The sequence below is a fragment of the Salmo trutta genome, chromosome 38 (assembly GCF_901001165.1).
Source record: "Salmo trutta chromosome 38, fSalTru1.1, whole genome shotgun sequence".
In the NCBI taxonomy this organism is placed as follows: Eukaryota; Metazoa; Chordata; class Actinopteri; order Salmoniformes; family Salmonidae; genus Salmo; species Salmo trutta.
In genome coordinates, this window is record NC_042994.1 from 24,356,974 (window position 1) to 24,380,174 (window position 23,201).

Consider the following 23,201-nt stretch of genomic DNA (forward strand, 5'->3'; position numbering starts at 1 on the left):
AAACATTAAAAAGTAATGTAATGGGAGTGTGGTGCTCCTGGAAGTGGGAGGTGCTAGTGAGAGACAGACACACAGAGGTCTCTCCTACAATTCATTTCCTTTCCCAGAGTGGTCCATAATTAACTTTTGCTTGGTTAGCACTTCCAACCAGATATAAGGAGGCTGAGGCCCCAACATCCATAAGTCAGATACCTTCTTCCTCTGTGGTAAGACCTCTCCACCTCGTTATATTTTTACATTTGTCTCATCTTTGCACTCAGCATCTGAGGCAGTAGCTAACTGCACTGTTTGAAGTGACTTCTGCATGTCTCTTGTAAGATTTGACAATATGTAATCAAATGTAACATTTGTTTTTTACTTTAAATGTTTTACTTTAAATCTCTAATTTTCATTTGTTTGTAAATTGAGGGGTCTAGAATGTAACTGGGTTTTCAGTGGAATTCATTTTAATCAAATAAAAAAATTGTAGTAAAGTGTGTTGTCATTAGGAAAGTGAAAGTTACCAGTGGCACCTCAGCTCCTGAGTGGCACAGCAGTCTTTCTTTCACCTTAATTTAACCAGGTAGGCTAGTTGAGAACAAGTTCTCATTTGCAACTGCGACCTGGTCTAAGTCACCGCATCTCAGTGCTAGAGGCGTCACTGCAGGCCCTGGTTCGATTCTGGGCTGTATCACAACAGGCTGTGATCGGGAGTCCCATAGGGCGGCACACAATTGGCCCAGCGTTGCCCGGGTTAGGGGAGGGATTGGCGGGGATATGCTGTCATTGTAAAATAAGTATTTGTTCTTAACTGACTTGCCTAGTTAAATAAAGGTATAAAAGTTGAATTGGACATGGCTGAAATGATTGAGATAAATGCTTTCTAGCCCTTCGAGGACAAAATGATGAGGCTTTGGACCACAGGAGGATGGTGGTACCGTAATTGGGGAGGATGGGCTCGTGGTAGTGACTGGAGAGGAAAAGGTGGAATGGTATCAAATACATAAAACACATGGTTTCCAGGTGTTTGATGCCATTCCATTTGCTACGCTCCTGCCATTATTATGAGCCGCCCTCCCCTCAGCAGCTTCCACTGCTTTAGACTTGTGTATTTACACATCACCTTATGTTTCACAGGGTCCTCTAAGAAGCACACATTCATTTGTAGGAGGGGAAAAAGAAGGTGAGACATGGTTTGACTCTTCACATAAAAGTGATGAGAATATTCTGAAAGAGATACCACTCACCTAACTCTGTTGACTGGGAAGGAAGCACCACAGAGTCAATCATGTGTCTTGTTTCATCTCTTTCCTAGTGATCCGTCACCATGAGTACGGACGCGGAGATGCAAATCTACGGCAAAGCTGCCATATACCTTCGTAAGTCTGAGAAGGAGAGGATGGAGGCACAAGCCGCACCCTTTGATTCAAAGAACGCCTGCTATGTGGCAGACAAGGTGGAGCTGTACCTTAAGGGTTTAGTCACTGCCAGGGCCGATGGGAAGTGTACTGTGACAGTCACGAAGCCTGACGGCACTAAGGAGGTAAGGCTGATCTGAAAAGTATTCAAGTTTGTGCAATTACTCAATTTCTTGAAAAATCATTGAAATTATCAAAAACATTGCAATATAAAATATTTAACAAAATATATATTATGAAGCATTTCTTCTTTTTTGAAAGCAGAATATTACCTCAAACACATCATCTTTAACGCAGCTACTTAAAAATGGCAAGGATTTTTTGATATTGACTAGTCAAGAATCACCAGATATTTGTCAGTGGGTGATAACAAAGTAGTTGGATTAAATGAGGATATTCATTTTTTTCAAGATTCAACTTGTATTTAAATGAACAAAAAGCATTCAGTCCTGTCCAGTTTGATCTGTGTGTAATCTATATGTCTGACTGTTTCAGGAAGGAAAAGAGTTCAAAGATGCAGACATCTATGAGATGAACCCCCCTAAGTATGACAAGATTGAGGACATGGCCATGATGACCTACCTGAATGAAGCGTCTGTGTTGTATAACCTCAAAGAGCGTTATGCAGCATGGATGATCTATGTAAGAAACCTGCACATACAAACACACACACACACAAACTTAATAAATACACACATACAGTACTACACATAAATTAATGGTAGAAACCAAAACATATCAATACAGTAGACCCACATCATTATACCAAAGTACACCCACATCCTCACATAAATCTGATTTTGTTAATCCCCCAATTTAATTATTCATCCAGACCTACTCTGGGCTCTTCTGTGCCACGGTGAACCCCTACAAGTGGCTCCCAGTGTACGACGCAGAGGTTGTCAACGCCTACAGAGGGAAGAAGAGAGTGGAGGCTCCACCCCATATCTTCTCCGTCTCTGACAACGCCTTTCAGTTCATGCTGATTGGTACGAGCTGTCATGGATGGATGGATGGATAAATGGATGGATGGATGGTTGGATGGATGGATGTTTGGATGGACGGATGATTGGATGATGGATGGATGATTGGATGGATGGATGGTTGATTGGATGGATGGATGGATGGTTGGTTGAATGGATAGATGGATATTAAAATATATTAAAATATATAAAATAATAAAATAATATAAGATATTAAATTCATGATGCTATGAATGAAATAATGTCCCCATAATGTTGCTTAAGTATGATAAGCAATATGTTTTCTGGTTCCAGATAAGGAGAACCAGTCCGTCCTGATTACGTAAGTTGTTTACTAAAATGTCACTTGAGAAAGTGTTTCTATTGTAATAAGTTTGGTCAGTTGGTGTGATGAAATACATGACATTATGACTAGATTAGAGCATTAGGCTATGTGTAATAACAAGTCGATGAGAAGGAGTATTTGTTAAAGACATGTCAGAACACAGGTTAACAGTATATGTATCTATTCTATTTCTTAGTGAAAGCCAATCTAACACTCAAACGTAACTAAACCCCCTCTTTCTCTGTCATATAAACCAGAGGAGAATCCGGTGCAGGAAAGACTGTCAACACCAAGCGTGTCATCCAGTACTTTGCCACCATTGCAGTGTCTGGTGGAGAGAAGAAGAAGGAAGTAGACCCCAGCAAAATGCAGGTAGGTTGTTCTTATGATTGCCTTTTTATTTCAGTTTGGTTGAATCATGTTTCAAGAAATGTGATCAATCAAGAAAAATGTGTGTTTACCAGTTTCTGAGCAACTTGTGTTTATCTCAATCAGGGGTCTCTTGAGGATCAGATCATTGCAGCTAACCCTCTGCTGGAGGCTTATGGTAATGCCAAGACAGTGAGGAACGACAACTCGTCACGTTTTGTAAGTATAAAGGGCATACTGTGGAAGTTACCTTAAATTGAAAAAATGTCATTCAGTAGTTCCCTATTGTCATATCAATAGATGTCCAACAAACTGTAACATTTAAATTGATCTATCAAAGTAAAAGTTTAGATTTATTTTGTTTACCAATTTAAACCCCCATGCTCTACTATAGGGTAAATTCATCAGGATTCACTTCAAAGGTGGTAAACTGGCTAAAGCTGACATTGAGACCTGTGAGTTGGTATTGATTGTTTCTCAATGCTTTCCTAAATTCACACAGTTGTTTTTTGGAGATCATATAGACAAATGTTATCTAATATTATAATCTCTCACTCTCTCTCTCTCCCTCTCTCACCCTCACTCTCACTCTCACCCTCACCCTCACCCTCACCCTCAGACCTGCTGGAGAAGTCCAGAGTGTCCTTCCAGCTTCCCGATGAGAGAGGCTACCACATCTTCTTCCAGATGATGACAGGCCACAAACCTGACATAGTTGGTACGGCAAAGTAGAGTTTCAGGCGAAAATATTCCCACCCCCATCTGTGGAACTTACAAAAAAAATGTCATAGCCCACACTATTAATGCTATTACAATGATTACATCCAAGGTAACAAGGCATCTAGACACAGGTCAGGTCTTTGGGAAATATCTGTAAAGTAATGCACTGTGATGCACTAGTCCACAAGTCTCAGTCTCCTCTTTTGATACTTTTTATTATATACAGCATGTATCATTGAGTCCATCTATTGAGTAAAGGAGGGAGAGCTACTGTAAAGGTAGGACAGCAGAATTCTAAGAGATTTAACTGACAAGCTGTTGTCCATTTTCCACAGAAATGGCACTCATCACCACCAACCCCTACGACTTCCCCATGTGCAGCCAGGGTCAGATCGCTGTGGCCAGCATCGACGACAAGGAAGAGCTGGATGCCACAGATGTGAGTCAAACAAAGGGTTAACCAAACTATAGATATAGAATTGATAGGGCCACCATACACACTGAATGCGCTGTGAAAATCCAACTTGGTGGCAGCTGGGAATTTTCATGAATTTTTTGTTTGATTCTAAATGCCTTGTGTTAGTTAGACATGTGCCTCAAGGAACTCTTCATGCCTTCACACTTCGCCTTGAGGCACATACATGTAAGACATCCACAAGAGAGCGCCACTAAGTGCCCTGTGGAACTGTGTAAAACTCATTTTGTGTTGCCATCTACTAATGTGTTGGCCAAGAGTCAAATCTATCCATCCCATTCGTTCTGCAGTAAGCAGCACAGTACTGTAGTGTAACAGACCAAAACTACTGTTCAGTTCATCACTGTTGTACTTCATCTTTAATGCCAGGATGCCATTACAATCCTGGGCTTCACTAACGATGAGAAGATTGGCATCTACAAGCTGACAGGAGCTGTATTGCACCATGGCAACTTGAAATTCAAGCAGAAGCAACGTGAGGAGCAGGCCGAGCCAGACGGCACAGAGGGTGAGCCCACTCTAAAAACATATACAATATGTAAAGTATTAGTCCCATTCCCAGTCCCATACATAGAAACAGAAACCCTAAGACAGACAATGCCACATGAAAATCAGGCAGGAGATAAAGTACAACCTCCACAAATGATTTGAAATGATGGATGTGGGTGAATCAAAACCTAATCTACAAAGAAGTTGGACAAACTATTTTGCCAGTTTAACATCAGAAACAAGCGAACTTGTGTGCCTGAATCTGTTGTTGTTGGTTCTCTCTTCAGTGGCTGATAAAATCGGCTACCTGCTGGGCCTGAACTCAGCTGAGATGTTGAAGGCTATGTGCTACCCCAGAGTGAAGGTCGGCAACGAGTATGTGACCAAGGGACAGACTGTGCCTCATGTAAGGCCAAACAAAGCCAAACAAAGCATTTACCATTATCTGTGGACCGGAATAATTTTGGGGAGAGTGCATTGCTTTTTTTGAGTAGTGTTGTTGTTTTCCCAAATGTATCATCACCTTATCACTGGACATGGTCAATATCTCATGTATTTATTTGAGGTATTATCATTGCAGGTTAATAACTCAGTCTCGGCTCTGGCCAAGTCCATCTATGAGAGGATGTTCTTGTGGATGGTCATCCGTATCAATGAGATGTTGGACACCAAGAATCCAAGGCAGTTCTATATCGGTGTGCTTGACATTGCCGGGTTTGAGATCTTTGATGTGAGTATGAGACCAGAACAAGACAATTAGTTGTGATTGAGATTGATTACAGCCTTGTATGATGAAATTATCCCTTTTAAAACTCCATCAACAGTACAACAGCATGGAGCAGCTGTGCATCAACTTCACCAATGAGAAACTGCAACAGTTTTTCAACCACACCATGTTCGTCCTGGAGCAAGAGGAGTACAAGAAGGAGGGAATCGTCTGGGCCTTCATTGACTTCGGCATGGACTTGGCTGCCTGCATTGAGCTTATTGAGAAGGTAAGCTGTCTGTGAAGATTGTAATGGACCATTATGTAGCTCTGTTTGAGATATTATCAGTGGTAAAACATATCTGACTGTTGAGATCTCAATATGTTTCCTATTATGTGCCTCTAAATGAATATAATCCTATAATAGCATGTTTACTAAAGGAATGAATGTGATCTAAGTGTAAATATCACTAATTTGATATACGTCACTTTTCGTGAAGCCATTGGGCATCTTCTCCATCCTTGAAGAGGAGTGCATGTTCCCCAAGTCTTCAGACACTACCTTCAAGGACAAGCTGTACTCCCAGCATCTTGGCAAAACAAAGGCGTTTGAGAAGCCCAAGCCTGCCAAAGGCAAGGCAGAGGCCCACTTCTCCCTGGTGCATTACGCCGGTACTGTGGACTACAACATCACTGGGTGGCTGGAGAAGAACAAGGACCCCCTGAACGACTCAGTTTGTCAACTGTACGGGAAGTCAGGAGTCAAAATTTTGGCTGTCCTGTATCCTGCTGCACCACCTGAGGGTAAGACTAGCATCACGTCAAATGATTTAATTAAGCACTAGTGACAATTTTCTTTAAAGTCTTTCAATGTATCACGTTTCATTACTGGGTTAATTTACTCATACAATAGGTGTTATTTTAAACAATCTCATTGGCAGCATTTGCCTCTAGATAAGTGTGAAGTTAACCAGAGATTCTCTGGTTTATAATTAGTGTGCTTGCTGAAGACAAGACCACTCTAGATTTCTTCCATACTCTTATTATTATTCTATTTATTCCACCCCCTCTAGGAAATGTACTTTTCTAGTTATCTTTAACTTTTCCCCATTTTAACAGATAAAGCCAAGAAAGGAGGCAAGAAGAAGGGTGGTTCCATGCAGACTGTGTCCTCCCAGTTCAGGGTGAGCTTTTGAAATCTGCATATTCAGTCTTTCAAAAGTTGCATTGATTATCATAAATGATTTCTGTGAAAATGGTTTGTTACCCCCTTACAGGAGAACTTACAAAAGCTGATGACCAACTTGAGGAGCACTCATCCTCACTTTGTGCGCTGCCTGATCCCCAATGAGTCAAAGACTCCAGGTAAAAGAAATATTGAGTTAAATATGTAAAAGGTGATCTTATCAGTACAGTATCAGTGACATTAACAATCCCAATCTTTAACCTGTTTATGAGTATTAAAAGAGACTTGGTTTGTTTTACCAGGTCTGATGGAGAACTTCCTGGTTATCCACCAGCTCAGGTGTAATGGCGTACTGGAGGGTATCAGGATCTGCAGAAAGGGCTTCCCCAGCAGAATCATCTATGCTGACTTCAAGCAGAGGTACAGGCACACAAACAACTGCACAGACGCACAATCACAGAAAGATCTGCTCCAATTGTTTTCCCAGCATCAGAATAGTCTTACCTTTTATGTAATATACCCAACTTAATTCAACTTGACATACTTTAAAACTGTCTTCTCATTTAGGTACAAAGTACTGAATGCCAGCGTCATCCCTGAGGGCCAGTTCATGGACAACAAGAAGGCTTCTGAGAAGCTGCTTGGGTCCATTGATGTGAATCACGAGGATTACAAGTTTGGACACACCAAGGTCAGTCAAAAACCCACAGGAAAAGATGACAAAACACAACTACTATGATGATTTAAAATCTCTTTAGTTGGTCTACCAATCATTTTAATGCTTCTTCTTCATTTAACTAATGGAAAAATTGGAAAAACATTATAGTTTTTTCTTCAAAGTCATTCATTACAAGTTTGGAAGAGAAACTAAACTCATTATCATGTGCATGGTGTTAGAGTGGTATGGCTGCAGTTATCTGGATCTCTGTACATTATTGATCAACAGTGCCTTAAGAAAGTATTCACACCCCTTTACTTTTTCAACAAAAAAATGTTTAATTTAATTGGGATTTATTGTCAATGAGCTACACAAAATATTTTAATATCATAGTGGAAGAAAAATTTGAACATTTGTAAAAAACTATTATGAAAAATAAAACACTAATATATCTTGATTATTCAACGCTCTGAGCCAACATATGTTAGACTTCCTTTTGGCAGCGATTACAGCTGTGAACCTTTCTGGGTAAGTCTTTAAGAGCTTTCCACACCTGGATTGTACAATATTTGACCATTATTCTTTAAACAATTCTTCAAGCTCTGTCAAGCTGGTTGTTGATCATTGCTAGATGATGTGTCTGTTTTCAGCCATACTCAATTCTTTCCATAGATTTTCATGCCGATTTAAGTCAAAACTGTAACTTGGCCACTCAGAAACATTCAATGTAGCCATTTTCAATTCTTACCATAGATTTTCATGCCGATTTAAGTCAAAACTGGAACTTGGCCACTCAGAAACATTCAGTGTCGTCTTGGTAACAACTCCAGTGTATATTAGGCCTTCTGCTTTGGTTTATTGTCCTGCTGAAAGGAGAATTTGTCTCCCAGTGTCTGTTGTAAAGCAGGCTGAACCAGGTTTTCCTTTAGGGTTTTTGCCTGTGCTTAGCTCTACTCAGTTTCTTTTTATCGTAAAAAAACTCCCTCGTTTTTGTCAATGACAAGCATAGCTACAACATGATGCAGTAACCACCATGCTTGGAAAAATGAAGAGTGGTTCTCAGTGTTGTGTTGTATTTGCCATAACTCGTTGTATTCAGGACTTAAAGTACATTTCTTTGCCACATTCTTTTGCAGTTTTACTTTTGTGCCTTATTGCAAACAGGATGCATGTTTTTGAATATTTTTAATCTGTACAGGCTTCCATTTTTTCACTCTGTCATTTATGTTACTGTTGTGGAGTAACTACAATTTTGTTAATCCATCCTCAGTTTCTCCTGTCACAGCCGTTAAATTCTGTTTTAAAGTCACCATTCGCCTCATGGTGAAATCCCTGAGAGGTTTCCTTCCTCTCTGGCAACTGAGTTAGGAAGGATGCCTATATCTTAGTAGTGACTGCGTGTATTGATACACCATCCAAAATGTGATCAATAACTTCACCCTGCTCAAAGGGTTACTCAATGTATTTTATTTACACATCTACCAATAGGTGCCTTTCTTTGCGAGTCATAGGAAAAACCTCCCTGGTCTTTGTGGTTGAATCTGTGTCTGAAATTCACTGCTCGACTGAGGGACCTTACAGATAATTGTATGTGTGGGGTACAGAGATGAGGTAGTCATTCAAAAATCATGTTAAACACTATTATTGCACACAGAGTGAGTTCATGCAACTTATTATGCGACTTGTTAAGCACATTTTTACTCCTGAACTTATTTAGGCTTGCCATAACAAAGTGGTTGGATACTTATTGACTGAAGACATTTCAGCTTTTAATTTCAAATTAATGAATTTGTAAAAATGTGTCTAAAAACATAATTCCACTTTGTCATTATGGGCTATTGTGTGTAGGCTAGTGACACAACATTTCAAAGTAATCAATTTTAAATTCAAGCTGGAAAAAGTTGAGGGTTGTGAATACTTTCTGAAGGCACTGTACAATAACTAACAACTTAGAAACAACATATCCCATGGTTTGTTTGTAACCATATCAAAGTTAATGTTGTTTAAATCAATCTAGTAGTGTTGTTCCCCTCTTTTGATTCCAACATTTCTATCTGTCACCGTCTGTGGTTCCATTGACCATGTTAACCTGTGTCTCAGGTGTTCTTCAAAGCCGGTCTGCTGGGTGTCCTGGAGGAGATGAGAGATGAGAAGCTGGCCACTCTGGTCGGCATGGTCCAGGCTCTCAGCCGTGGATTCCTCATGAGGAGAGAGTTCACCAAGATGATGGAGAGGAGGTGAGGAATAGTAGACATCTTGGCAAAGCTTTCTGTCAACCACCTGTATCTAATGCATTATGATTACATACTGTATACGCTGTGAGTTGTTCAGAATGAGAAAGTACATATTATAATGGTCAACTAAAGCTTTTGGGTTAATTTATATATGAGTCCAAAAATGGATGTAGCAACTAAGGATTCTAGATTTATAGCTGCAGTTTGGGATTTGGCTGTTCAACTGTCATTTACATTTGTGATATTAACCCATTAATTTTTGAAAAATATCAAATGCTTGTTGAGCTTAGCATGCATGACCTGTCAGTCCTTGTGTCTAGAGAGCTGTCTATGAGTTTAAGATGGGTTACATTTCCCTACACCGATTCCTCAGCTGTATACAAAAGGGGGCAGAGGATTTGTTGTTCTTCGACTCCGACTTCGATTTCACGTTGAATTCACGTTAGTTGACAACTCAACCAAATGTAAATCAAAACTAGATGTTGAACTGACGTCTGTGCCCAGTGGGATGTCACTCACCATGCCACTCCATCCTTTCTGTCGGCCAGAGAATCAATTTACGCCATCCAGTACAACATCCGCTCATTCATGAATGTGAAAACCTGGCCATGGATGAAGTTGTACTTCAAGATCAAGCCCCTGCTGCAGAGCGCTGAGACTGAGAAGGAGCTGGCCAACATGAAGGAGAACTATGAGAAGATGACAGCAGACCTGGCCAAGGCTCTGTCCACAAAGAAGCAAATGGAGGAGAAGTTGGTGGCCCTGACGCAGGAGAAGAACGACCTGGCGCTCCAAGTCACATCTGTGAGTCAGCAACGACCTACATAAGGGCACATTTACACACACAAAAACATACACACACACACACACACTGTCATTGCCCATGTTATTTATATATTTCATGATTTGGTCTGACATATTGACTAAATGAAGTCTGTATTTTCATACACAAAGTTAGGCCGCTGATATTTTCTCCTGTTCTGAAATCAGGAAGGAGAGAGTCTGAACGATGCTGAGGAAAGGTGTGAGGGGCTCATCAAGAGCAAGATCCAGCAGGAAGCCAAACTCAAAGAGACGACCGAGAGGCTGGAGGATGAGGAGGAGATCAATGCTGAGTTGACTGCCAAGAAGAGGAAGCTGGAGGATGAGTGCTCTGAGCTGAAGAAGGACATTGATGACCTGGAGCTCACCCTGGCCAAAGTGGAGAAGGAGAAGCACGCCACTGAAAACAAGGTCTTGTGTCTTACCATAGGCAGTCTAACCAAACAATAATTCAAACAATAATGAACTCAAAACATAGCTTAACAGAAATGGAATTCAAGTTGTATTGTGGGTATGTTCTGCTCCCCCTCATTTATGACTTCCATTCAGTACACTGGCATGGTGAACACTGACATCTAGTGTTGAATCTATAGTACAGTAATTGTTGATGCAGTTCTAATCTAAATGAAATAAATGTAATATATAATTAACTAAATCTCCCCTTTATGGTGAAGTATAATTATGTTGTGGCCATTTACAGGTTAAAAACCTGACAGAGGAGATGGCGTCTATGGATGAGAGTGTTGCCAAGCTGACCAAGGAGAAGAAAGCCCTCCAAGAGGCCCACCAGCAGACACTGGATGATCTGCAGGCAGAGGAGGACAAAGCCAACACTCTGACCAAGGCCAAGACCAAGCTGGAACAGCAAGTGGACGACGTGAGTGGAGTTGGACATTTTGGCCATGATAGCATGTAAGATGATATTATCTTCAGTTGTTTAGATTTGAAGAATATACTTTTTTTATCTTCTAGCTTGAAGGTTCGCTGGAGCAAGAGAAGAAGCTCCGTATGGATCTTGAGAGAGCCAAGAGAAAGCTGGAGGGAGATCTGAAACTGGCCCAGGAATCCATAATGGACCTGGAGAATGACAAGCAGCAAGCTGATGAGAAAATCAAGAAGTAAACACAAACAAATGACTACAGTATTATCTGCTTTAATTGTTGTTTTTGGCTAATTATTGTAATTGTGAATCAGCATATTCATGTGATTCTTAAAGGAATACTTCAGGATTTTGGAAGCCCTTTATCTACTTCCCCAGAGCCAGATGAACTCGTGAATACAAATTTTATGTCTCTGCATGCAGTTTGAAGTTGCTAATTGTTAGCGCAATGACCGGAGGTCTATGGTAACTGCTAGCATGCTAGTAAGCATTGGCTTGCAAAACTACTTCTAACTTCCTTCACACTGGATGCAGAGACATAAAAATGGTATCAACAAGTTCATCTGACTCTGGGGAAGTAGATACAGGGCTTCATTGCCAAAATACTGAAGTATCCCTTTAAAAGCAATGTGAATGGTATAATACTCTCCCTTTACACTATCGAACCAAAACTAACTCTGCTGTTGGCATATTTGTTTTTCTTAGGAAGGACTTTGAGACAACTCAGCTCCTCAGCAAGATTGAGGATGAGCAGTCTCTGGGAGCTCAGCTGCAGAAAAAGATCAAGGAACTCCAGGTACAGTACAGGATCTAGGGATCTAAGCTCCAGACTCACCCAGGTACAAAGCTCCAGAACAGAAAAGCACAGACTTGAAAAACATTATTCAGATAGCACACATTTTTCCCGGTGGCTTCTGATGGCTGAATAGGTTGGAAGATGGTGCTTCTTGCTAGTGCTTCTTACCGTTGTAAAGACGGTGCTTCAAAATGGTAGTTCGGTTTGTAAATTGGACACTGTCTACTGAATATATTAATTGTCTTTGTGTTAGACATATTTATGCAAAGTACACATACTATTATTATTTTGGGAGGTTCAATTGTATTGTAGTGTTCATCCCCCCTGCTCCTGTCCCCTGTTCTAGGCCCGTATTGAGGAGCTGGAGGAGGAAATTGAGGCTGAGCGTGCTGCCAGGGCTAAGGTTGAGAAGCAGAGGGCTGATCTCTCCAGGGAACTTGAGGAGATCAGCGAGAGGCTGGAGGAGTCCGGAGGCGCCACTGCTGCTCAGATTGAGATGAACAAGAAGCGTGAGGCTGAATTCCAGAAACTGCGTCGTGATCTTGAAGAGTCCACCCTGCAGCATGAGGCCACAGCCGCCGCTCTGCGCAAGAAGCAGGCCGATAGTGTGGCTGAGCTCGGGGAGCAAATCGACAACCTGCAGCGCGTCAAGCAGAAGCTGGAGAAGGAGAAGAGCGAATACAAGATGGAGATTGATGACCTCTCTAGCAACATGGAGGCCGTCGCCAAGGCTAAGGTGAGTAGTAATGTTTTGGTCAAGCAGTGTTGAGGAGGGTCAACTACATTACCATTCAATTGATCTGAAGTTGACAGGAGTCACATATATAAAGTAATGATGGAACATGTTTCACTAACAGGGCAATCTGGAGAAGATGTGCCATACTCTTGAGGACCAGCTGAGTGAGCTCAAGACTAAGAATGATGAGAATGTTCGGCAGGTCAACGACATCAGCGGACAGAGGGCCAGACTCCTGACAGAAAATGGTACCATCAGCAATGAACAACAAACTAATGCCTTACTTCAGTAGAACACAATAAAATGTTTTGGGGATTTATGTCCATAGTACACATTAGTGCCGGTCGGTGATGTTTAAGATAATTTTTTTATTTTAGGAGCTTGGCCTTATTTCTATTACAGAATATTGAATGACTCTTTCATATTCGATTCACCCAGCTCAATGTAACATCGATAGGTTTAGAATACTACATGATACTCAAATGTTCCCTATACCTATCATGAGGTTGCTACAACCTAGCCTATGAATGACAGTTTACAATGTATGTGCACAGGTCGAGAGAAAAATTTGAGTAATCGAGATGAGAGACCGTGACACATTCTATACTGCCTTGCACACTCTTGCCTGCATCTAGCTAATCTAGGTTGTAATCATTAGTCCAACAGTTGCAAACAAGAGATTCTATTGGACAAATTCAGGTATGTTTATCCTAATTTTGTTCCATTTGCATCCGTTTAAGAAAGGTTTTCAACAGAATCGGTGGAATGAATACTACCCTGATCACGCGCAAACACAGTTCACTTTCATAGTAGCCACATACAAACAGCATGATCATTTTGCTCGTTGTATAATTCCTTCTCGCATCTACGTGCTCTCCTCGTCTCACCTTTTCCCTTCTGGACTTCAGTGCAAAACACATCAGCTGTCTGTGATCAGGCGGAAAAAAATCGTCATTCGCTAGTCCTTTGATTGAGTGGACAACATGTCAGCTCATGCTGCAAGAACTATGACAGGTTGCAGTACGTCGTCATTATTACTGTGTAAGTCTCTGGAAGGGGGTGAGAACCATGAACCTCCTTGGTTTTGTATTGAAGTCAATGTACCCGAGGAGGATGGAAACTAGCTGTTGAATGGATACATGGCTACACCATGGTGCTACCCTAGAGAGTGCTGTTGAGGCTACTGTAGACCTTCATTGCATAACATTGTGTTTTAATCATATTTTTGGTGATGTGAAAATATTTGGGATAGTTTTATATAACTTTTTTAATGTTTCACAATTTTATTTTATCTAAATTTCACCAAGGAGGATGGTCCTCCACTTCCTCTTCTGAGGAGCCTCCACTGGTCCACATAGTTCCTATTGTACTATTCAACACCAAACAACATTGCCCTATGATACATTAAAATACATTTTCAATCTTAGAAAACAGAGACCTCATTAACAAGATGTCCCTCTATCCCTGCAGGTGAGTTTGGCCGCCAGCTGGAGGAGAAGGAAGCCCTGGTGTCTCAGCTGACCAGAGGAAAACAGGCCTTCACTCAGCAGGTGGAGGAGCTGAAGAGGCTGATTGAGGAAGAGGTCAAGGTAAGTGACCCAAAATGGACTCCACCGACCCCAGAGTTTAGTGCAGGGATCTTCAACTAGATTCAGCCGCGTGATGATTATTTTCTTGAGCGGATGGTCAGGACATAATTGCATATAATTTGTAGACTGACAATTTGTAGTTGTTTTTTTGTGCTGGGTTTTGTATAAAAAAAAGCCACTTCTACTAAAATATTTTTATCAGAATATACTGTACTAAAAATGTACTTCTCACTTCAGGGATTTTTGCAAAAATAAAACAAGTTTACAGGGATTTTTGCAAAAATAAAACAAGTTTACAAGAAGCACAAACAGATATAATATTTGACTAAAACATTATAATTTCAAACCTTGCTTACATTTGCATGCGATCACATACAGTGGTGTCATGCACCCAAAACAAAAATCTGGTGGGTCACAAAGTACGTGAGGGTGGTTGGGGGGGTGGTCCTGAGGTTGGAGATTTTAGCATTTTTCAAACACCTGACAGCTTTTTCCTGCAATCTATAACCATAATCGTTATACTTAATTCATTGTAAAAACCATTTCTGTTTTTCGACATATCTAAGCATACCTCTTCAGCTGTCTGTGTCTTCCTGACTGGTGGTTATTTTGTTTAAAGAAATTAAATATGCTTCTCTTTATCTCTGCTAAAATCTGGGTAAAGGATTGAAAGGAATTTGAGTCTTATTCAGTACATTTAGTTATTGCTTGCTTTTCTTAAATCTATCAGCCTTTCTAGCAGGCATGTCAGCTAAGATAGTAAGACTAGCTAGCCACTCTACCTTGATTGATAGCCTAAAATGGCTTCTTGGTAGCAGGTTATGAGGTTGGGATTTTGGGAACCTACAGTATCGGGGCTGACTAAAGCCAACTTCATAAAATTGCAAGGTAGCTAGTAATATTACATAGAAACAACAGTAGGACAAATCTGAGGGGACACGTGCCCCCTATGAGCATGACGCCTCTGATGAGATATATCTGTCTGTTGTGCATGGGAATACTTTGGAACAGATTTCCAAAATTAAAATCACTTGGAGCAGATTTGTTGGTGTTTTTACAGTCTTTTATGGTCCCCCCCACCAAAATATTATTTTTTTCAGAAAACATGAGGGGCCAAATAAAATCGCACCCTGCCAGTTGGAGAACTCTGGTTTAAAGACATATCTTCATATACATGGTGACGACACCATCCTCAGAGAGTTCTACTATAATTTGTTTGACTCTCTCCAATCTCTCTTTGTATTTCTTTCTCACAGGCTAAAAATGCATTGGCCCACGGTGTCCAGTCTGCCCGCCATGACTGTGACCTCCTGAGGGAGCAGTTTGAGGAGGAGCAGGAGGCCAAGGCAGAGCTGCAACGCGGCATGTCCAAGGCCAACAGTGAGGTGGCTCAGTGGAGGACTAAGTATGAAACTGATGCTATCCAGCGCACAGAGGAGCTGGAGGAGGCCAAGTGAGTTGCACGGATCAGCAAAAACTAAAATATAGGGTATTGATGGTGAGGTTGGTAGGGGGCTCTGAGAAAATGTTACATCAACATGTATTGTAACATTTGTTTCAGCTCATTAAACCTCCCTTTGTTGTCCAACAGGAAGAAGCTGGCCCAGCGTCTGCAGGAGGCCGAGGAGACCATTGAGGCGACCAACTCCAAATGCGCCTCCCTGGAGAAGAGCAAGCAGAGGCTGCAGGGAGAGGTGGAGGACCTCATGATTGACGTTGAGAGAGCCAACGCATTGGCCGCCAACCTCGACAAGAAGCAGAGGAACTTTGACAAGGTGAAAACAAAGAAACCTCACCCTAGGCTGATATTTTCTGTCTGTTATATGATTAATTGTAGCATATTTCAGATTCAAAACTCTTCATCAATGACTTCTAAAGACAATCCCATGGATTCCCCTAGGTTCTGGCAGAGTGGAAGCAGAAGTATGAGGAGGGCCAGGCTGAGCTGGAAGGAGCTCAGAAGGAGGCTCGCTCTATGAGCACTGAACTCTTCAAGATGAAGAACTCATACGAGGAGGCTCTGGATCATCTGGAGACTCTGAAGAGAGAGAACAAGAACCTGCAACGTAAGCATTTGACAGCAGTTCTATTTGGCTCATGTTTGACTAGTGTTTTGAAAATTGAGGGTTCTGCAATCATCAAAACTATTACTACACCATTTGAGTTTTCATGTTCAGATGAAAATATATAGATTTTTTAACCTGTGATCACTATTCCTTTGAACAACCAAAGGATGCGGAGGGCAATTAGATTTGCAAGACCATATGAAGTGCTAGTTATGAGTTAACTGTTATTATGATTCAATGTTAACTTCAGTACATTGGCGATATCCACTGAAAATCTCCCAAGTCTAAACTACTCCTGTGTGTGTGTGTGTGTGTGTGTGTGTGTGTGTGTGTGTGTGTGTGTGTGTGTGTGTGTGTGTGTGTGTGTGTGTGTGTGTGTGTGTGCAGAAGAGATCTCTGACCTGACTGAGCAGATCGGAGAGACTGGCAAGAGCATCCATGAGCTGGAGAAGGCCAAGAAGACCGTGGAGACAGAGAAGTCTGAGATCCAGACCGCTCTGGAGGAGGCTGAGGTACAAACTACAGCTGTTTGATGGGAAAGCAGTGTTACACTAGCCAACGCCAGCTACAGTCCAATGATCCCTGTATTGGAGTTTATTGTAGTCATATATATTTAATTCCTACATCTAAATATATTGAACACAATTGGCCTGACTGCTTCTGTTTGTCCAGGGAACACTGGAGCACGAGGAATCCAAGATTCTGCGTGTGCAGCTGGAGCTGAACCAGATCAAGGGTGAGGTGGACAGGAAGATCGCTGAGAAGGACGAGGAGATGGAGCAGATCAAGAGGAACAGCCAGAGGATGGTTGACTCTATGCAGAGCACCCTGGACTCTGAGGTCAGGAGCAGGAATGATGCCCTGAGGGTGAAGAAGAAGATGGAGGGAGACCTGAACGAGATGGAGATCCAGCTGAGCCACTCCAACAGGATGGCTTCTGAGGCCCAGAAACAGCTGAGGAATGTCCAGGGACAGTTCAAGGTAAAGGGACATCAGGCTCTAAAATCTGAACATGGCTAGGGATTTGTTTGTGAATCTTTTGAAAATAATAGAACAGAGGAATTGAATACATTGAATTATATACTGCAGAAAGGTAGGGATATTGAGTAAATTCTTACCAATGAACATTTCTATCACCCATCCTATCGCCCCTACTTCCACAAGTCCTAATGAACGTATGTCATTGTGAATCCCAGGATGCCCAATTGCACCTTGATGATGCCGTCCGTGCTGTAGAGGACATGAAGGAGCAGGTAGCCATGGTGGAGCGCAGAAACGGTCTGATGGTGGTTGAAATCGAGGAGCTGAGAGTTGCTCTGGAGCAGACAGAGAGAGGCCGCAAAGTGGCTGAGACTGAGCTGGTAGACGCCAGTGAGCGTGTTGGACTGCTGCACTCCCAGGTATAGGTCAATAGCCATTTATAATGAAACTCAACCATAATAACATTTACACACACCTGGAATTTGACAGTCCTTGCTTTTAGATTTTCAGAATTTCAGCCTTGTATGTTCTCTTGAGAGTCAAACAAATCGTCTTGTTTCCTCCTTCAGAACACCAGCCTTCTGAATACCAAGAAGAAGCTGGAGACTGATCTGGTGCAGGTGCAGGGAGAGGTGGACGACATCGTCCAGGAAGCCAGGAATGCAGAGGAGAAGGCCAAGAAGGCTATCACTGACGTAAGTACATGAATTACATCAATTTGATTTGTCCTCAAGGGAAATGGTATCTGGGCTGGTTAACCGCAATAAAGATGTCAGAGGGATGTTATGATTTGTGCCAATTGGTGAATAAAATAAAGAAACTACCATTCCAGGCGGCCATGATGGCTGAGGAGCTGAAGAAGGAGCAGGACACCAGTTCTCATTTGGAGAGGATGAAGAAGAACCTGGAGGTCACAGTCAAGGACCTGCAGCACCGCCTGGATGAGGCTGAGAATCTGGCCATGAAGGGAGGCAAGAAGCAGCTCCAGAAACTGGAGTCCAGGGTGAGTTACCAGCAGGGTGGATTAGAATAATGATTGCTGAACATGTATTCGATCATATAAAATTACACAGGAGACTCTATCTCTCAATTAAAATGACGTTTTATTGTCATGTACACCGGATAGGTGCAAATTAGGGTTAAGTGCCTTGGACATCAACACATTTTTCACATTGAAGGCTCAGGTATTTGAACCAGCAACATTTAACACAATCAAGGGTTCCCAAACTTTTTGACACGGGACCTCTTTTGTGATAGAAAATTCATTAGGGACCCCCTCATAATATCAGAATAAAATTCCTACCTAAGAGTTCAGTAAAAATAGCATCCATCTAGTTTTACCACGGTGTTTCTAAACCCAGAGGTGCAACATTGCAAGACTTCCGGGAACGCTTGCGATTCAGACCAGACCAGGGTTTGTGATGTCTATGGGAGAAGTGAAAGATTCATCCTTGGTTGTTCATTTTCTTGAAATCTAAAGGCAAGACCTAGATTCGAGCCAATGTCTTAAGATAATGGAGTGCATCTTTAAGTAGCTGAAGCTGTCATTACTTCACCCTAGTGAAAGTAACAAACTAACACGTTTTAAATTTCATCAAAAACAATTTTCTACCAAAGGAGTGCTTTTGACGGCATGAACATGTACAGTTCAGCACAACTGTTAGACCTGATGATGTGTTTCTGCGCATGAGCTTAGCTAGTTAAGGTCACAGTGGGATTGTCGACAAGTCTTCATCTTTGGATTTGCTACGACTTCTACAGTGCATGGCTGGACTAATCATGTCTCGGCCCCTGGGAAAGAACATTTTAAAATCACCTTTTGGCCTCAGAAACAACATTTTGCAGTTTTAAAACAAATGTTCAGCTATTCTACACATTTTACCTTTGGACAGAAATAATATTTTGTAATTTTATAGCTAATTTCTTGAAATTATACACTTTTTGCCATGTGGCGGAGAGAAAATGTTGCTGTTTTTAAAGCTTAAATCAGGGTGCATTTATGTTCAAAATCATCATTTTGGGGAATATGTTACACTTATTTAGTGGAGTTGAGAAGAATTGTAGCCAAGACCTTAACCTGTTGAGGACAGACGTTCCGCTAGCGAAACCCCGTTCCGCCTGCGGAACCCCTAGCCAACAGCCAATGGCATCGCATGGCGCGAAATACAAAACCAACTAAAATACCACAATTCAATTATCTCAAACAATCAACTATTTTACACCATTTTAAAGACAAGACTCTCGTTAATCTAACCACATTGTCCGATTTCAAAAAGGCTTTACAGCGAACGCAAAACATTAGATTATGTTAGGAGAGTACATAGACACAAATAATCACACAGCCATTTTCCAAGCAAGCATATATGTCACCTGAACCCAAACCACAGCTAAATGCAGCACTAACCTTTGATGATCTTCATCATATGACACTCCTGGGACATTATGTTATAAAATACATGCATGTTTTGTTCAATCAAGTTCATATTTATATCAAAACCCAGCTTTTTACATTAGCATGTGATGTTCAGAACTAGCATAGCCACCGAAAACCTCCGGTGAATTTACTAAATTACTCATGATAAACGTTCACAAAAAACATAACTATTATTTAAAGAATTATAGATACAGACTCCTTTATGCAATCGCGGTGTCAGACTTTAAATAGCTTTTCGGCGAAAGCACATTTTGCAATATTCTGAGTACATAGCTCGGCCATCACGGCTAGCTAATTTGACACCCACCAAGTTTGGGGCTCACTAAACTCAGAATTACTATTAGAAAAATTGGATTACCTTTGCTGTTCTTCGTCAGAATGCACTCCCAGGACTTCTACAACAAATGTTGTTTTGGTTCCAAATAATCCATAGTTATACTCAAAAGCTCCGTTTTGTTTGTGCGTTCAGGTCACTATCCAAAGGGTGACGCGCGAACGCATTTTGCGACAAATAAATTCAAAATATTCCATTACTGTACTTAGATGCATGTCAAACGCAGTTTAAAATCAATTTTTATGCTATTTTTCTCGTAAAATAGTGATAATATTCCAACCGGGCAACATTGTATTCATTCAAAGGCTGAAAGAAAAAAATGTAGTAGTCTCGTGAACGCGCATCTCAGTCTCACTGTCCCCAGGCTGACCACTTACATATTCTGCTACTGTTCTTCGCCCAGAGACAGCAGACACCCCATTCCACTTTCTGGCGGCTTTAGAGAGCAAATGGAAGCCTTAGAAAATGTCACGTTACTATTTTCGATAGAGATGCAACAGAAGGACAACAAATTGTCAGACAGGGCACTTCCTGTATGGAATCTCCTCAGGTTTTGGCCTGCCATATGAGTTCCGTTATACTCACAGACACCATTCAAACAGTTTTAGAAACTTTAGAGTGTTTTCTATCCAAATCTACTTATTATATGCATATTCTAGTTTCTGGGCAGGAGTAGTAACCAGATTAAATCGGGTACGTTTTTTATCCGGCCGTGAAAATACTGCCACCTATCCCAAAGAAGTTAAAATAAAGATATACAAACGTATTAATCTAGTTGCTCCGTTCAAGCTTGTACAGTTGTCCTGGCAGACTTCTTCTAAACTGCCATTTCATTCATAATAATAATAACATTTAAAAAAAATTATAAATATCAACACATGGTATAAAATACTGTACATGCATCCAATCCATCTCATTTTAATCATTTGTTAGGCTTCATCTAGATACATTGTTTAATTTCTCTCTCTCTAGATCGCTAGCTACTTGACTCATTCACTCTGCTGCAAAAAAGGCTGTTGCTAGGAAGCTAGCGTTGCTATGTGGGGCTACCAGCTAGAAGGCTAAATTAGCTTGTAGGTTAGCGGATTTTCATAAGTTCATAAAAACATGAAAAAACAACATAACATCTTAACAAACACATGTACATACTCTGGAAACATTACTTTAATATGGTGCTTTCCCACTTACCTTCAAAATGAATTAATGTCGGTGCTTCTGTCTCACTTTTGACTTACTTGGCAAACGTCTCTTAACTGCCGAAGACAATGTTTCTCCATGGGGAGTTTGTGCCATCTGTGGTGGAAGCAACCTCACAACATTAAAACAAGCGAGTGTCGGCCTCTAGAGGTCATATTGGTACTGAACTAAACACTGTTAAATACATGCCAAAATGTATAAATAGTAATATACAGTATATTACAAATACAAGAAGAATTGAGTTGGGGAAAAAAAATTATCAGTGATGGAGTACTGTGGATACCAATTTCACTGTGAGCCTCCCAGGATCATGTTGTGCATCTAAGGGTTAAGAACATCAATTGTGGGTTAATATTATTACATTGTATTGGACACATTTTCCACAGATCCTTGTTAGTTTAATCTGCTGTTGTTATCAATATTCATAACATTTGAAATGTAAATTCCACTTTGGGAACCACTGACCGAGATAATGAAAAGTTGTTATAATTATAGACCCCTTCAATAAAAATTGTAAATAGTACATAGGAACAGACAACAATTGTGCCTCCTTGACTAGGTAGAACACTCTACCTGTTTTACAAAGATTTGTTACATCTGATTTCACCAGCTAAAACAAATGCATATGTTTATTTTTTTCACAAAGGTGCGTGAGCTCGAGACTGAGGTGGAGGTCGAGCAGAGAAGAGGTATAGACGCAGTCAAGGGAGTCCGCAAGTATGAGCGCAGAGTCAAGGAGCTCACTTACCAGGTAAGAGAAAGTGCATCCTTCACACACTTGACACTAACACAGATAGGTTTGTGTATAAAACTATACTGACATTGATTATTTGATCTTCTCCCACAGACTGAGGAGGATAAGAAGAACGTTGGCAGACTTCAGGACCTGGTAGATAAGCTGCAGATGAAAGTGAAGGCCTACAAGAGGCATTCTGAGGAATCGGTGAGTCACAGACTTAGTCAAATACTTTGAAAGCATACATTTGAAAATATATTTATCTTCAGAACGAAGTATTTAATGAATGCTGATGTTCTGCTCTCCCTCTCTTTATCTCACCCAGGAGGAAGCAGCAAACCAGCACATGTCTAAGTTCAGGAAGGTTCAGCATGAGCTGGAGGAGGCTGAGGAGCGTGCTGACATCGCTGAGACTCAGGTCAACAAGCTCAGAGCCAAGACCCGTGACACTGGAAAGGTACAGAACTGCCGCTAAACCTGAACCTGACTCATGTTCAAATTTGACCACATCAACAGCACCAATGATTAATTATTCACAGAGATCAATACAGATTTTTTAGAAGCAATACAGATCTGCAAGAAGCACATGTCAAGTAGGGCAAAAAAACTTGATTATTTCAATCTAAACTGGTACTTAAAAGTTGAAAATTCAAGCTGAACACTGAGTCTTAGAATGCTTGTTCCATTATACAGTATTCTTTCCAAGTGTTCATAATATAGTTATCATGTTCATTATTATTACTGATCCATTATATTCTATCCATATATTTATCATGTTCATTATTATTACTGATCCATTATAATCTATCCATATATTTATCATGTTCATTACTGATCCATTATATTCTATCCATATATTTATCATGTTCATTATTATTACTGATCCATTATAATCTATCCATATATTTATCATGTTCATTATTGATCCAATATATTCTATCTTTCTTCTTACAGGGAAAAGAAGCTGCTGAATAAACAAAGACTAAAGTATTGAAGATCAAAGTCTTATAATTTTCCTGTGTTGCATAAAATATGATTTTCATGGTGAAATGTTGAGCATTGATTAAAAACATGTGGATCTACATACA

At 40.8% G+C, this 23,201-nt stretch overlaps 1 protein-coding gene across 1 annotated transcript; it reads left to right on the forward strand.

Moving 5' to 3' along the window:
- Positions 1 to 1,116: 1,116 nt before the first annotated feature.
- On the forward strand, positions 1,117 to 23,201 carry LOC115177983 (myosin heavy chain, fast skeletal muscle). The gene is made up of 40 exons (XM_029738996.1): positions 1,117 to 1,162; positions 1,295 to 1,522; positions 1,893 to 2,039; positions 2,230 to 2,386; positions 2,675 to 2,702; positions 2,963 to 3,077; positions 3,201 to 3,293; positions 3,469 to 3,529; positions 3,694 to 3,792; positions 4,130 to 4,233; positions 4,639 to 4,777; positions 5,046 to 5,164; positions 5,339 to 5,488; positions 5,583 to 5,753; positions 5,965 to 6,268; positions 6,584 to 6,648; positions 6,742 to 6,829; positions 6,953 to 7,070; positions 7,218 to 7,341; positions 9,409 to 9,545; positions 10,091 to 10,346; positions 10,533 to 10,775; positions 11,065 to 11,241; positions 11,337 to 11,482; positions 11,950 to 12,040; positions 12,387 to 12,776; positions 12,898 to 13,024; positions 14,247 to 14,365; positions 15,622 to 15,818; positions 15,957 to 16,140; positions 16,266 to 16,431; positions 16,819 to 16,943; positions 17,104 to 17,412; positions 17,628 to 17,831; positions 17,982 to 18,107; positions 18,245 to 18,415; positions 22,024 to 22,128; positions 22,225 to 22,320; positions 22,439 to 22,570; positions 23,068 to 23,201. Exons 2-40 carry the CDS (start codon positions 1,307 to 1,309, stop codon positions 23,086 to 23,088), a joined length of 5,820 nt encoding a protein of 1,939 aa, XP_029594856.1. The 5' UTR covers positions 1,117 to 1,162; positions 1,295 to 1,306; the 3' UTR covers positions 23,089 to 23,201.